Raw genomic sequence first — 17,286 nt, 5'->3', positions numbered from 1 at the left:
GCTACAAATACTCAAAAACAACCTACCAATGTGAACTACAGGTTTACAAAGCTGATCATAATGTATTGTGATTTTGTTTTCCCAAAGTCCACATACATTAAAAGAAATTCACTATTGACTGGAGGAGTGAAATAATCTATTGACTATTTCAGATAAATAAATTTTGAGAGGGTCTGATACCAAAGAATCATAATTATGAACACCAATTCTCACTACACAATAGAATAAATGTAGAAATTACAAGAGGTTAAGCTAAAACTCTACAAAACCAAGCTGATTTGCATATACCCAGATATCAACTTTTCTTTTGTTTTGCTGCTCTATATGATAAATACAAAGTATAGAAAAATATTTCCAGCTACAGACATTATATTCACATCACCTTAACCCACCACAGATACAGATAATTAAGAACCAGCTCTATTAACATTACATACTTAAATAGCAACATGTCTTCAAGTTACTTACATCATCAGTGATACAAAGATATACAATCCTGTCTTGGCAGATGTAATGAAACAAATAACTGTAGAATAAAAGATATAAAACTTACTGTGGTTATGAGTAATATCTCTTTCACTTCTATCTATGTATAAGAAATTTTAGTACTGCCAACGTGACCATATTATTTACAGATACTGTCTATTCTCCCTCTCCCCTATATACATGTTCCTCTGAAGTCAAACTGATAGAAATAAATAAGAAATTAAAACAAGTTACATAGTGCAATGTTATGCACATTACCCATTAAAATAATATCTGCAAAAGCATAATTGGACTTTTTTTTTGGCTGTGCCACGTGCCTTGCAGGATCTTAGTTCCCCAACCAGGAATTGAACCTGGGCCCTGGCAGTGAAAGCACCAAGTGCTAACCACTGGACCGCCAGGGAATTCCCAGATACTTAAGGTTTAACAAGAGATGACATCTGAGGGACACGTAATTAAGAATAACCCCCAAATGGGCCATACAGTCTTCTTTGCCTTATCCTAAGATTTCATAGCAAACACTTTTTCTACTGAATACTCAACAGTAACATTTATTTGGCATCTACTTTGAACTAGTTACTGGGCTAGGTGCTGAGGATACAAATAAGCAAAACCATCAGTCCCTGCCTTTACAGAGATGAAAGTGCAGGCAATTGTGGAACAACACAGTAAGCAGGATGATAAGGAGTTAAGGGAAGTACATGGTGCTGTGGGGACATAGAGGTGACACCTAACAGAGTTTGTCAAAGGGTAACAGGAAGACATCCTGGAGCAAGTGATGTCTGAGCTGAGACCTGAAGACTAAGTAAGAGACGGCAACAAGATCAAGCAAGAGTGTTCCAGAGTGAGAGACCAACAAGCTTAAGGGCTTTGAGATAAAAGAGCAAGTACTGGGTTTAAAAGTAAAATTAGTTAATATGACTAGAGCAGTTGTCCCCAACCTTTTTGGCACCAGGAACCAGTTTCATGGAAGACAATTTTTCCATGGGCGGGGAAGGGGTGATGGTTCAGGCGGTCATGCAAGCGATTGGGAGGATGGTTCAGGTGGTAATGAATGTGAGCGAGCAATGGTTCAAGCAGTAATGCGAGTGATGGGAGTGATGGGGAGCAACAGATGATGTTTAGCTTGGTCACACACCACTCACCTCCTGCTGTGTGGCCCGGTTCCTAACAGGCCTTGGACCACCACCGGTCCGCAGCCTGGGGCTTGAGGACCCCTGGACTAGAGTATAGAATGTAAGGAAAAAATAAACTGCTTCCACAAATGAGGTTGTAAGTAAGCAAATATCATGCTGTATAAGACTTTCAAACCTCACTATGCATTATCCTAAGAATAATGAACAAGCATCAAAGGGTTTTAGCCTGGGAGTGTGATCAGATTTGCCATATAAAAGGATGCTTAGGCTAAAGTGTGGAGAACTGACCGAAAGGAGGACCAGACAGAAGACTACTGAAGTAGAACAGTGAGAGAAACTAAAGTACTATGGGCAGTGAAGAAGAAGGGACTGAGAAGAAATCATAGAACTTGATGACTGGCTACTGGGGGTGAGGCAGAGGGATAAGTCTATTTTCCTTCCCAGATTTCTACCCTGGGCAAGTAGATAGACAAGAATACTTGTTGAATTGTATTATTAATGTTCACATAGAGGCTTGACATGAATTACAAGGAGGTATGGAAACTCAAGCAAAATGTCTTCCTCCACCACTGAAATTGTTCACATCAACTCCACCAATGATTTCCACACTGCATATCCAGTGGCTCTCTCTGACACATTTGATAGTGCTGATCACTTCCTTCCTCTAGAAAGTGTTTTTCTCTCCACTAGATTTCTTGACACCAGGCTTGCCTGGTTTATATGGTAGTCTATTTCGCTCTCTGTTGATGTCTTGCAGCATCCGGAGGCCCCTGCTTTTCTCACACACATTCCCTGGAGGGTGGCATCCACTCTCTTGTTTTGCTGTCGATATCCGTTTTCAGCTACTACAATCATAATGATTCCCAAATCTAAATCTGACCTATCTCCCAAGCTCCAGGCCTGCATACGCTACTGTCTACTAGACATATCCAACAGGAGTACCATAGACAACTTAAACACTACAGGTGCAAAAATGAAAGTCATCATTTTCCCCACAAAATTTGTTTCTCCTAAACCACACTTGGGAGTACATTGGTGCAAAGACCACAGAAGGTAATGAGATATGGTCCTTGCCATCAAGGAGCCTATAGTCAGAGAACAGAGACAAAAAATAAAGACAGCAATTATAACACTGCTTCATAAGTGCTACAATATGAATAAACACAGGATGCTATGGAGACACACAAAAAGGGGGCACCTGGCCCAGTCTTGGAATTCAGGGGTTTCCAGAAGAGGAAACATATAAGCTCAGGAAGACAAACTCAGATTTTTAAAAAGTAATAGCTATTGCAAAGGCTAAGAAGAGAGAAAGAACCCAACACTGAAATGCACATAGCTGAGTATGGCTGGAGAACAAAACTGAGGGCTCAAGCAATGAGAGATAAGGCCAGAGAAGGGAGCAGGGGCAGATCTTGAAGAATCTTTCAAGTAGTGTTAAGGAACTTTACCCTGAGTACCTGCTGAAGGAAGGGACATGATCAGAACTGCCCTTTAATCAGAAGGATTAAAGTGACAATTAAGAAAGTGTTTCATTTGGAACCTGTAAAATGAGCAAAAATTTACCAGGGGCCTAGGAAGGAAAGGACATTCCAAGACACAAAATCATGAAAAAAGTATAACAAAGCTTGAAATAACATAGGTCAGGTAATGACAAAGATTTCTATAGAGATAAGGATAGAAAAGTCAGGAATAGACAACATTGTGAAGGCTGAGTTTGGGCTTTATTCTAAAAGCAATGGGTTTTAAGCAAGAAAGTATAATCATAGGAATGTGAAATACAGATTTAAGGAGGGATCAACTAGAAGCAGAAAAACCAGCTAGGAGGAGGTTATTAGAAATGAGAAACAATGAATGCCTGAACAAACACTATGAAAAGTGAGGATAGAGGAGATTGAAATACCTCCTGTAGGAGAATGGCAAGGATTTGGTTAAGGAGTCAAATATGATTCTGAAGTTTTAGGCTTAGCCAACTGAATGACTGGTGATGCTATTAAAGAAAGAAAGAAACAGCAAAAGGAAGGTCAGATTTCAGGGAGAAATGATTTTCATACAGTAAAATGTACTTCTTTCTGTTGGTGTACAGTAATAAAAGATATTTTATTCCCAAGCTGATCGGGATGATGGAACATGATTATAAGAAAGAAACTAAGGCAGAAGGTTAAAAAGAAAAGACAACTCAGTGATAGAGACTTACTCCAAAGGATACCGGGTAGGACTGGGTCAGGATGCAGGTGGAAAGACACAGCAGATGGATAACATCACTTTCTTGCACTATAACCACATTTTCATTGGATTACATAGTCTAGCTTCTCTTGTAGCTATAGATATGGCTAGTGATTAAGTTCTGCCTGATAAAATATGAGTGGAAGAAACATGCCCTACTTCCCAGCCTTGCCTCTACAAAGATGACATGTGCTTTCCCTGAGCACATTCCTGGGAACTGACTAGAAACACGATCGTTGAGCCCAATAAATTTTTGAAGAAACCCTAAAGCCATACTCACAAGAAACTGAGGTCATTTAACCCAGAGGTAACTTCTTAGCCCCTAAACTACACCAGGAAGTAACAGATTACAAAACCTATACAGTTCCCAAAGATGACACACTTAACACCCATTCTGGATGTGGCCAGAGAGGATAATGGACCAGGAAGAGCCTCCTGGAGAAGAAAGGGAGAAAAGATGAAGAATTTCTTCCAAGAAAGCAGAACCACTAACCACTCCCAGGTCAGAATAAGAGTCTCTGAAATTGCTGTGGAGTAGTTATTTGAATATTGCTAAGAAACAGTGATATCTATGTGTTTCTTGTTCTTCCCTTTTCTAAATCAAGGTTTACAACTTCCACTTGGTGATGCTGTTCTTATTCCACCAATGTCTATTGGGTTGGTCTGATGAAACAGGGAGATCATATGACTTGTCTTTTAGTTTGTTGTTAATGGGCCACAGGAGCCACTCCTGGGTGTGATGGAGAGGACTGTGTATCACTCGGACTGTCTGGACCTGGAGCTGGACACAGCGATCAGATGAGTCTTTGGGGCCACCTCCTGCAGAGAGGAGGTATGCTCTATGTTTGGGAAGAAGAGTACATCCTAATATTTTGGTGGCCCAGAAGAGTAGACTGGAAGATTGCAAGTTGTCTCCTGATGTCCTATAACTTCCTCCAGAGTAACAGAGTTTTAGCTGAGCATATGGCTGCACAGCTAGAGATGACAAATTCTAGTCTCCACTCCAGCTAGGTTAGCTACATAACTATGCAGTGAACAATCAACTGTCAGGCCACTTCTGGGCTTTGCCTTTAAAAGTACTGGGCAATTGGGCTTCCCTGGTGGCGCAGTGGTTGAGAGTCCGCCTGCCGATGCAGGAGACACGGGTTCGTGCCCCGGTCCGGGAAGATCCCACATGCCGTGGAGCGGCTGGGCCCGTGAGCCATGGCTGCTGAGCCTGCGCGTCCGGAGCCTGTGCTCCGCAACGGGAGAGGCCACAATAGTGAGAGGCCCGCGTATCGTCAAAAAAAAAAAAAAAAAATTACTGGGCAAGCACAGGGAAGTAACAAGAACTGAAGAAGCTGCCTTGGCCAGAGTTGGAAGGCACTAATTAAAAATGGCAGAGCCACCCCATCAGTCCCGAAGTACTCATCTCTGGGCTATCTCATAAATTAATACTGTATTTTGGCTTCTCTCTCTTACAGCAGTTTAGACTAGATCCTAAATTATACAAGGAGTTGGCCCTGGAAACCAATAAGGACCTCCTTCTGAGATAGGGTCTAAGGAAATTAGGATGAGTTAGGTAACAAAAGATTGTTAAGTACTGAGGAGGAAGGTTGAGGCACTTTTTATGATTACTAAGATTTCCCAACTATGCCCCCTCCAATTCATTCTCCAACCAGCCACGACAGTGATCTTTCTAAAGCAAAAGCTTACCAAGTCACACCCCAGCTGAAAACTTTCAATGCCTTCCTATTGCCCATACAGTAAAGTACAACCCCTTAACATGGCCTATGAGGCCCTACAGGACTTCTCTTCTGTCGGTCTCTCTAGCTTTATTTTCACCATGTTGGGCACCAGTCACAAACACCTGCAGTTCACTAAATATGCCTCCATACTTCTCTACCAGCTGTTCCTTCTACCTGGAATACCATCCCCCTGTCCACTAGCTTCTACCCTCTACTGTGATTACCTATGGATCTGACTGTCTCCTTCATTAAACTATAACCTCCATGAGGGCAAATACTGAGTGATTTCTTGTATCCCCAGCACCAAGCAAAGCGTCTGGCGATAATCAAGTGCTCAGTAGATATTCACAGAAAGAATGAAAGAAAAAAATATTCTTTATCTTAACTACATCAAGTTTCACATGTACTAGAGCTCTATAGCAAAGTCACTTTTACATCTAACATTTCCATATCTTTCTTTAAAATATTAATATCACTTTGATGACAGAATAAAATAATTTTTAGCTAAATTTAAAATTAATAGAACCAAACATTTTCTAAGCTGGTAAAGATTATTGTTCTGTCAGCTTATTCAAATTATCTACTGAGAAGCTTGCTTTTCTAGTTTTCCACTGTTCTGATTATAATAATTCACTTCTTTCACCCGCTACCCACACACAGCAGAACTCACTTGCCGTGTGAGTACGTTAGCTTGTTATTTTCAGAAGGTATCTTAGCCAGAATCTGCTCTGTCACCTCCAGGAAGTTGCCTCCACACCAAGCATGTTTGGCAAGGATAGTGGTTCCCCTGGCAACAACAGCGAAAAGAATGGCCATGGCTTCGATCTATCAAAAGGGAAAAAAGACACATAAGACTTAGAATATTTCTTTGACATAATCTTTCAAAAGTAACTTACTATCATTACCAACATCCATCTGGAGACAGTATTGACCAAGGCACTGTAACATTAAACAGAACAGACTTAACAACAGACTTAAAGTCACAGTCTTCTACAAACTTATAATCTAAACCACACTGATATGCATTCATATTTAGAGAAAAACCAAATGCATACACATAATAAATTTTTATGTGTGTGTATATATACAATGTAATGTATATGTGATACATGCATACACACACATACATTACACTGATACATAGGTTGCATTTACAAATTACACAGCACAAACTGTTATCATCCTCTGAAAAGCAATGACCATAGACGGCAAAGGGACATAAAAATGTCTTCATCCTTTAATAAAGTAATCCCATCCTGAAAATTTATCCTAGGGAAATAGTTCAACAGCAGTTAGATTCTATAATCACGAATATACCTATTAACAATAATAATAGCCCATATTTATTAAGCACTCACTATGCGCCAGGCGCCATTTTAAACACTGAATTTAATCCTTACATCAATGAAATTAATACACTATCATGATACTTACATTAAAATGAGGAAAATGAAGTATAAATGACTTAAATAATTTGTCCAGAATTACAGAGCTAGTAAGTGGTAAAAGATGGGATTTAAACCCAGGCAGTATGGTTCTAGAACCCACAATTTTATCCCTATACTATATTCTGCCTGTTCTATGAAGGCATTATCCATCACAGAAATAAACTGAAAATAACCCGAATCTTCTGCAAAAGAGGAATGGTTCTATAAATTATGGTAAGATCCTTTATAAACAAAATATTTCTAAAACAATACAGAATGAGTTTAAGATTACAGTAATACCTCGGAGGTATTGCAAGTTCAGTTCCAGACCACCGCAATAAAGCAAATATCACAGTAAAACAAGTAACATGAATTTTTTGGTTTCCCAGTGCATATAAAAGTTATGTTTACACTATGCTGTAGTCTATTAAGTGTGCAATAGCATTATATCTAAAAAACACAATGTACATGTCTTAATTTTAAAAAACTTAATTGCTAAAAAATGCTAACTGTCATCTGAGCCTTCAGGGAGTCACAGCAGTAACACCAGAGATCACAGATCACCATAATAAACATACTGAAAAAGTTTGAAATATTGCAAGAATTATTAAAATGTGACATAGAGACATGAAGTACGCAAAATACTGTTGGAAAAATGGCACTGACAGACTTGTTCAATGCAGGGTTGCTACAAACCTTTGATTTGTTAAAAAAACAAAAACAACAACAAAAAACCCCAGCAATATCCGTGAAGCACAATAAAGCAAAGTGCAATAAGAAGAGGTATGCCTGTATTTTCCTCGTGTTTATGAATTTGTACTATTTTTTCCCCACAGAATAGCCTGGTTTCTCTTATTTAATGGCATGAACTTATAAAAGAGATGAACAAATATCTTCCTATTCTTCAACTAACTCTTCAACCTAATGTTATTTGTTAACATGTTCAGTTTCATCCAATAAGCCAGAGTCATCTTGGGTGGCAAAGTGAGAATCACTTATTAAAAATTCAAATCCTTGGTATAATTCCCTGAAATTCTGATTCAGTAGGCCTGAGGTGGGGCCCTGGAATATATACTTAAGAGCCAAGCCTGTCTGGATGCAGGTGATTCACATGACCACGTTTTGTGAAACACAGCAAATATAAAATGCTTGAGGTCAGGGAATCCACTGACTCCCTCTTGGAATGTCTTTGGTATGAAGGACAGAACAGAACTGCTCATGTGTCTCTTGAGCTGAACTCCTCTTGGAGTCTCTTCATTGCACTCTCTAAATGAAGGTGCTTCACAGGGTTGTGTCCTCAGCCATCTTCTTTCTGGATTTCTCCAAACACATATGTAGTAGCATGTTATAATTTCCAAATGACTTTCTCATACATTATATCCCTTGAACCTAAAAGCCTCAACTGACCATGTAACATGCTCCAGGTACTGCTCCATTTCTTAAAATTATCATCTACACACTATCTCTGCTTCTCTATCTTCTTTTAATTCTTCTCTTCTATAATCTGGCTTTTCCCCTCAACACTCCACAAAACCATGCTTGTCAAGATCACCAACAGCCTCTACAATGCAAACTTCTCTGGTCATTTCTCTATTCTCACCTTACTTGACCTCTCAGAAACAGTCAACACAGCTGAATAACCCTCCTTCTGGGAACACTCCTAAATGTCTGGCTGTTTCTTCTGTCTTCTTGCTGAATCCTTCTCCTCTGGCTGACCTAAATGTTGACTTTCCACGGGTACTGGTTCTGCACTCTCTTATCCTAGATGAGCTCATCTAGACCTGCCATTTTAAACATGCTTTATTTGCTGAAGATACATTGCATACAGAAAAAACCAAAGGCACAACCAAAGTTGAGGGAAAAACCAAAGACAAAACACAAGGCATACCAAATAGTTGAGGGAAAGGGAGATGAATAGAGACCCACAGAGAAGATGGAGGAGGACCAACCAGGAAAGTGAAAGGAAAGCCAGAAGAATATGGTGGCCTAGAAGCCAAATGAAAAGAAACCTTGAAAAAGGAACAAGTGTCACCTCCCAGCTCTGTTCACTGATACACAGTATTAAGACTATAAAACAGTCACTGAAATTTTATAAGGAAGGAGGTCATTGGTAAGGGTCAAAGAGACATACAGTGGAGTGGGAAAAAAACACAAAGAGAAACAGAGATGAGAAATCATATGGTCCCTGAGACAAAGAGATGAAAAGGTAGAGCCTCAGTCCTTTAGCAGCTTCAAGAAGAAAACTGAGTTTAGCAACAATACAAAAAGATCTAGTGTGCTAGTGGACCATAAGTTCGTTATGAAGTGTTATGATGTAATTGCTTAAAATGCTTATGTAACCTTAAATTACATCAAGAAACAGGGTGTCTTGATCTCTTTAAGTACTATTGCCATTATACTCTGTGCTATTTAGAACACACGTGTAATACTGAGTTCAATTCTAGGTACAGTATTCTAAGACTGGACAGAAGGGCAAAGTATGGTGAGAGACCTGGAGATTGTATCACTGGAAGAATGGCTAGAGGAACTAGAAATATTACACATGAAAAAGACAGCAATCTTCAAGTTTATATAAAGTATAGTCACCTAGAAGAGGGAGGACATTATTTGGAGTATAACTAGGAACAGTGAATATAAGTTATAAGGATAGCTATGTAAGTTATGCATAGCAGTGTTTTATTCAATAAAAGCAGTTCTGAATTTTAAAAATGCCTATTAAACATTGGGTACATCGCAACAGAAACTTTACTTTCCTCTCAGTTGTCACTAATATACATTTCTTGAGGGAACCTTCAAGATGGCACAGGAGTAAGATGTGAAAATCACCTTCCTCCCCACAAATATATCAAAAATACATCTACATCTGGAACAACTCCTACAGAACACCTACTGAATGCTGGCAGAAGACCTCAGACTTCCCAAAAGGCAAGAAAATCCCCACGTAGCTGGGTAGGGCAAAAGAAAAAGGAAAAAACAGAGACAAAAGAATAGGGATGGGACCTGCACCTCTGGGAGGGAGCTGTGAAGGAGGAAAAGTTTCCACACCCTAGGAAGCCCCCTTCACTGGTGGAGATGAGGGGAGGGCGGCGGGGGGGAGCTTCAGAGCCGCGGAGGAGAGCGCAGCCACAGGGGGCGGAGGGCAAAGCGGAGAGATTCCCGCACAGAGGATCGGCGCCGACCAGCCTCACCAGCCTGAGACGCTTGTCTGCTCACCCACTGGGGTGGGTGGGGGCTGGGAGCTGACTGGACCTGCCTAAGAGGCAAGAGACCACTGTTTTGGGGTGCGCAAGGAGAGGGGATTCAGAGTACCACCTAAATGAGCTCCAGAGATGGGCACAAGCCATGGCTATCAGCTCAGACACTAGAGACGGGCATGAGATGCTAAGGCTGCTACTGCAGCTGCCAAGAAGCCTGTGTGCAAGCACAGGTCACTATCCACACCTCCCCTCCCGGGAACCTGTGCAGCCCACCACTGCCAGGGTCCCGAGATCCAGGGACAACTTCCCTGGGAGAACACACGGCGTGCCTCAGGCTGTTGCAATGCCATACTGGCCTGTGCCACCGCAGGCTTGCCCCACATTCCGTATCCCTCCCTCCCCCCACCGGCCTGAGTGAGCCACAGCCCCCTAATGAGCTGCTGCTTTAACCCCACCCTGTCTGGGCAGGAACAGACGCCCTCCGGCGACCTACACGCAGAGGTGGGGCCAAACCCAAAGCTGAACCCCAGGAGCTGTGCGAACTAAGAGAAAGGGAAACTTCCCCCAGCAGCCTCAGGAGCAGCGGATTAAAACTCCACAATCAACTCGATGTACCCTGCATCTGTGGAACACCAGAATAGAAAATGAATCATCCCAAAGTTGAGGCGGTGGACTTTGGGAGTTACTGACTTGGGGTCTGCTGTCTGGAACTGATTTCAGATTTTTATGTTTATCTTAGTATAGTTTTTACCACTTATTATAATTAGTGGATTTGTTTATTGGTTTGGTTGCTCTCTTCATTTTTTCATTATTACCTTTTCATTTTAATAATTAAAAATTATTTTTATTTTATTTTATTTTTTTTTTTTTTGCGTTACGTGGGCCTCTCACTGCTGTGGCCTCTCCCATTAGGGAGCACAGGCTCCGGATGCGCAGGCTCAGTGGCCATGGCTCACGGGCCCAGCTGCTCTGTGGCATGTGGGATCTTCCCAGACCGGGGCACAAACCCGTGTCCCCTGCATCGGCAGGCAGACTCTCAACCACTGCGCCACCAGGGAAGCCCCTAAAAAAATTTTCTTTTATTATTCTTTTTTTCACTTTTTCTTCTGAGCCGTGTAGCTGACAGGGTCGTGGTGCTCTGGCCTGGTGTCATGCCTGAGCCTCTGAGGTGGGAGAGCTGAGTTCAGGACATTGGACCACCAGAGACCTCCTAGCCCCACGTAATATCAATCAGATAAAGCTCTCCTAGGGATCTCCGTCTCAACACTAAGACCCAGCTCCACCCAACAGCCAGCAAGCTCCAGTGCTGGATGCCCCATGCCAAACAACTAGCAAGACAGGAACACAACCCCACCCATTAGCAGAGGGGCTGCCTAAAGTCATACTAAGTTCACAGACACCCCAAAACACACCACTGGTTGTGTCCTGCCCACCAGAACAACAAGATCCAGCCCCGGCCACCAGAAAACAAGCACCTGTCCCCTCCACCAGGAAGCCTACACAACCCACTAAACCAACCTTACCCACTGGGGGCAGACACCAAAAACAATGGAACTACGAACCTGCAGCCTGTGAAAAGGAGAACCCCAAACACAGTAAGTGAAGCAAAATGAAAAGACAGAGAACACAGCAGATGAATGAGCAAGGTAAAAACCCACCAGACCAAACAAACGAAGAGGAAATAGGCAGTCTACCCGAAAAAGGATTCAGAGTATGATAGTAAAGATCCAAAATCTTGAAAACAGAATGGAGAAAATACAAGATATTTAACAAGGGCCTAGAAGAACTAAAAAGCAAACAAACAATGATGAACAACACAATAAATGAAATTAAAAATTCTCTAGAAGGAATCAATAGAAGAATAACAGAAGAACAGATAAGTGACCTGGAAGACAAAATAGTGGAAATAACTACTACAGAGCAGAATAAAGAAAAAAGAATGAAAAAAATTGAGAACAGTCTCAGAGACTGCTGGGACAACATTAACCACACCAAGACACAAATTATAGGGGTCCCCAGAAGGAGAAGAGAAAAGGAAAGGGGCTGAGAAAATATTTGAAGAGATTACAGTTGAAAACTTCCATAACATGTGAAAGGAAATAGTCAATCAAGACCAGGAAGCACAGAGAGTCCCATACAGGATAAATCCAAGGAGAAACACATCAAGACACACATTAATCAAACTATCAAAAATTAAATACAAAGAAAAAATATTAAAAGCAGCAAGGAAAAAGCAACAACACACAAGGGAATCCTCATAAGGTTAACAGCTGATCTTTCAGCAGAAACTCTGCAAGCCAGAGGGAGTGGCAGGACATATTTAAACTGATGAAAGGGAAAAACCTACAACCAAGATTACTCTACCAGCAAGGATCTCATTCAGATTCGACAGAGAAATCAAAAGCTTTACAGACACACAAATTTAAGAGAATTCAGTACCACCAAACCAACTTTACAACAAATGCTACAGAACTTCTCTAGGCAGGAAACACAAGAGAATGAAAAGACCTACAAAAACAAACCCAAAACAATTAAGAAAATGGTAACAGGAACATACATATCAATAATTATCTTAAATGTAAATGGATTAAATGCTTCAACCAAAAGACATACACTGGCTGAATGTATACAAAAACAAGATCCGTATATATGCTGTCTACAAGAGGCCCACTACAGACCTAGGGACACATACAGACTGAAAGTGAGGGGATGGAAAAAAATATTCCATGCAAATGGAAATCAAAAGAAAGCTGGAGTAGCAATACTCATATCAGACAAAACAGACTTTAAAATAAAGACTAAAACAGGAGAAAAAAAGGACACTACATAATGATCAAAGGATCAAACCAAGAAGAAAATATAACAATTGTAAATATTTATGCACCCAACATAGGAGCACCTCAATACATAAGGCAAATGCTAAGAGCCATAAAAGGGGAAATCGACACTAACACACTATTAGTAGGGGACTTTAACACCCCACTCTCACCAATGGACAGATCATCCAAAATGAAAACAAATAAGGAAACACTAGCTTTAAATGACACATTAAAAAGACAGACTTAATTAATATGTATAGGACATTCCATCCAAAAACAACAGAATACACTTTCTTTGCAAGTGCTCATGGAAAATTCTCCAGGATAGATCATATCTTGGTTCACAAATCAAGCCTCAGTAAATTTAAGAAAATTGAAATCATACCAAGTATCTTTTCTGACCACAACTCTATGAGACTAGATATCAATTACAGGAAACAACTGTAAAATATACAAACACATGGAGGCTAAACAATACGTTACTAAATAACCAAGAGATCACTGAAGAAATCAAAGAGGAAATCAAAAAGTACCTAGAAACAAGTAACAATGAAAATACGATGACCCAAAACCTACGGGACACAGCAAAAGCAGCTCTAAGACGGAAGTATATAGCAATATGATCCTACATCAAGAAACAAGAAAAATCTCAAATAAACAACCTAACCTTACACCTAAAGCCATTAGAGAAAGAAGAACAAAAAAAAACCAAAGTTAGCAGAAGGAAAGAAATCATAAAGATCAGCTCAGAAATAAATGAAAAAGAAACGAAGGAAACAGCAAAGACCAATGAAACAAAAAGCTGGTTCTTTGAGAAGATAAACAAAATTGATAAACCACTAGCCAGACTCATCAAGAAAAAAAGGGAGAAGACTCAACTCAACAGAATTAGAAATGAAGAAAGAGAAGAAACAACTGACCCTGCAGAAATACAAATAATCATGAGACACCTACGAGCAACTGTATGCCAATAAAACAGACAACCTGGAAGAAATGGACAAATTCTTAGAAAAGTATAACCTTCCAAGACTGAACCGGACAAAAGAGAAAATATGAACAGACCAATCATAAGCACTGAAATAGAAACTGTGATTAAAAATCTACAACAAACAAAAGCCCAGGACCAGGTGGCTTCACAGGTGAATTCCATCAAACGTTTAGAGGAGAGCTAACACCTATCCTTCTCAAACTCTTCCAAAAAATGCAGAGGAAGGAACACTCCCAAACCATTCTACAAGGCCACCATCACCCTCATACCAAAACCAGACAAAGCTGTCACAAAAAAAGAAAACTACAGGCCAATATCACTGATGAACATAGATGCAAAAGTTCTCAACAATATACTAGCAGAATCCAACAGCACACTGAAAGGATCATACACCATGATCAAGTGGGGCTTATCCCAGGAATGCAAGGATACTTCAATATATGCTAATCAATCAATGCGATACACCGCATTAACAAATTGAAAGACAAAAACCATATGATCATCTCAATAGATGTAGACAAATCTTTCAACAAAATTCAACACCCATTTATGATAAAAACTCTCCAGAAAGTGGGCATAGAGGGAACCTCCCTCAAAATAATAAAAGCCATATATGACAAGCCCACAGCCACCAGCATTCTCAATGGTGAAAAACTGAAAATATTTCCTGTAAGATCAGGAATATGACAAGGGTGCCCACTCACCACTATTATTCAACATAATTTTGGAAATTTTAGCCACGGCAATCAGAGAAGAAAAAGAAATAAATGGAATCCAAATCGAAAAAGAAAAGTAAAACTGTCACTGTTTGCAGATGACATAAGACTATACATAGAGAATCCTAAAGATGCTACCAGAAAACTACTAGAGCTAATCAATGAATCTGTTAAAGTAGCAGGATACAAAATTAATGCACAGAAATCTCTGGCATTCCTATATACTAATGACAAAAATCTGAAAGGGAAATTAAGGAAACACTCCCATTTACCATTGCAACAAAAAGAATAAAATATCTAGGAATAAACCTACCTAAGGAGACAAAAGTCCTGTATGCAGAAAACTATAAGCCACTGATGAAAGAAATTAAAGACGTTACAAACAGATGGAGAGATATAGCATGTTCTTGGATTGGAAGAATCAACATTGTGAAAATGACTATATTATGCAACGCAATCTAAAGGTTCAAAGCAATCCCCATCAAACTACCAATGGCATTTATCACAGAACTAGGACAAAAAATTTCGCCATTTGTATGGAAACACAAGACACTGAAGAGCCAAAGCAATCTTGAGAAAGAAAAACAGAGCAGGAGGAATCAGGCTCCCTGACTTCAGACTTTACTACAAAGCTACAGTAATCAAGACAGTATGGTATTGGCACAAAAACAGAAATATAGATCAATGGAACAGGATGAAAAGCCCAGAGATAAACCCACGCACATATGGTCACCTTATCTTTGATAAAGGAGGCAAGAATAGACAATGGACAAAAGAAAGCCTCTTCAATAAGTGGTGCCGGGAAAACTGGAGAGCTACATGTAATAGAATGAAGTTAGAATACTCCCTAACACCATACACAAAAATAAGCTCAAAATGGATTAAAAACCTAAATGTGAGGCCAGACACTATAAAACTCTTACAGGGAAATACAGGCAGAACACCTTATGACATAAATCACAGCAAGATTCTCTTTGACCCACCTCCTAGAGAAATGGAAATAAAAACAAAAATAAACAAATGGGATCTAATGAAACTCAAAAGCTCTTGCACAGCAAAGGACACCATAAACAAGATGAAAAGACAATCCTCAGAATGGGAGAAAATAGCTGCAAATGAAGCAACTGACAAAGGATTAATCTCCAAAATATACAAGCAGCTCATGCAGCTCAATATCAAAAAAAAAAAACCAAACAACCCAATCCAAAAATGGGCAGAAGACCTAAATAGACATTTCTCCAAAGAAGATATACAGATTGCCAACAAACACATGAAAGGATGATCAACATCACTAATCATTAGAGAAATGCAAATGAAAACTACAATCAGGTATCACCTCACACCAGTCAGCATGGCCATCATCAAAAAATCTACAAACAATAAATGCTGGAGAGGGTGTGGAGAAAAGGGAACCCTCTTGCACTGTTGGTGGGAATGTGAATTGGTACAGCCACTATGGAGAACAGTATGGAACTTCCTTTAAAAAACTAAAAACAGAACTACCATATGCCCCAGCAATCCCACTACTGAGCATATACCCTGAGAAAACCATAATTCAAAGAGTCATGTACCACAGTGTTCACTGCAGCACTATTTACAATAGCCAGGACATGGAAGTAACCTAAGTGTCCATCAACAGATGAATGTATAAAGAAGATGTGGCACATATATACAATGGAATATTACTCAGCCATAAAAAGAAACGAAATTGAGTTATTTGTAGTGAGGTGGATGGACCTAGAGTCTGTCATACAGAGTGAAGTAAGTCAGAAAGAGAAAAACAAATACCGTATGCTAACACATATATATAGAATCTAAGAAAAAATGGTTCTGAAGAACCTAGAGGCAGGACAGGAATAAAGACACAGACATAGAGAATGGACTTGAAGCCACGGGGAGGGGGAAGGGTAAGCTGGGACAAAGTGGGAGAGTAGCACTGACATATATACACCCCCAAATGTAAAACAGATAGCTAGTGGGAAGCAGCTGCATCACACAGGGAGATCAGCTCGGTGCTTTGTGACCACCTAAAGCAGTGGGATAGGGAGGGTGGGAGGGAGACGCAAGATGGAGGGGATATGGGGATATATGTATACATATGGCTGATTCACTTTGTTATACAGCAGAAACTAACACAACATTGTAAAGCAATTATACTCCAATAAAGATGTTAAAAACAAATAAGTATTTCTTACTCTCTCCTATACTGATAAAAATCACACCTGTAATCAAGTCTCACAGGGCCCACTATTATTATCTTGCAATAGAATCTGTAATGTCTTAATGAATATTGGGACAATAGAAACAACTGTGGCCAAAAGAATACTGCATTTGAAGTCCGAAAACATGGCTCTGCTAATTATTAGCAGTATGTGAATGTCCATTAAATGATAAAGTGCTATATAAGATCAGATTCAAGAAGAAAAAGAATTAAACTATAAGCCAGAAAGAGAAGGGAAAAAAAAGATAATGGAATATAAAGGAAAGTTATCTTAACACTGTTCCTCCCTGTTCTCTTACTCACTCCTTGCTTGGTCCCATAGCCATCATCCCAATTCTACTACATT

The 17,286-nt window shown here is 40.0% G+C and overlaps 1 protein-coding gene across 3 annotated transcripts in view; it reads right to left on the bottom strand.

The window, feature by feature from the left end:
- The window catches only part of VAMP7 (vesicle associated membrane protein 7), a 68,781-nt gene that overhangs the window by 47,502 nt on the left and 3,993 nt on the right, over positions 1-17,286 (bottom strand). The window contains exons 2-3 of one of the 3 annotated variants that reach the window (XM_007462408.1): positions 6,243-6,397; positions 469-526 (exon numbers count right to left, since the gene is read on the bottom strand). In XM_007462408.1, coding sequence (XP_007462470.1) covers positions 469-526; positions 6,243-6,388 — 204 coding nt within the window. In that variant the 5' untranslated portion in view covers positions 6,389-6,397. The remainder of the gene's footprint in view (positions 1-468; positions 527-6,242; positions 6,398-17,286) is intronic. The other 2 variants (XM_007462409.1, XM_007462410.1) reach the window with 2 other exon arrangements.

Source organism: Lipotes vexillifer, unplaced genomic scaffold, assembly GCF_000442215.2.
Source record: "Lipotes vexillifer unplaced genomic scaffold, Lipotes_vexillifer_v1.1 scaffold115, whole genome shotgun sequence".
Classification (NCBI taxonomy): domain Eukaryota; kingdom Metazoa; phylum Chordata; class Mammalia; order Artiodactyla; family Lipotidae; genus Lipotes; species Lipotes vexillifer.
Note: the sequence above shows the minus strand (reverse complement) of the source record. Positions and strands in the feature narration are given on the sequence as shown.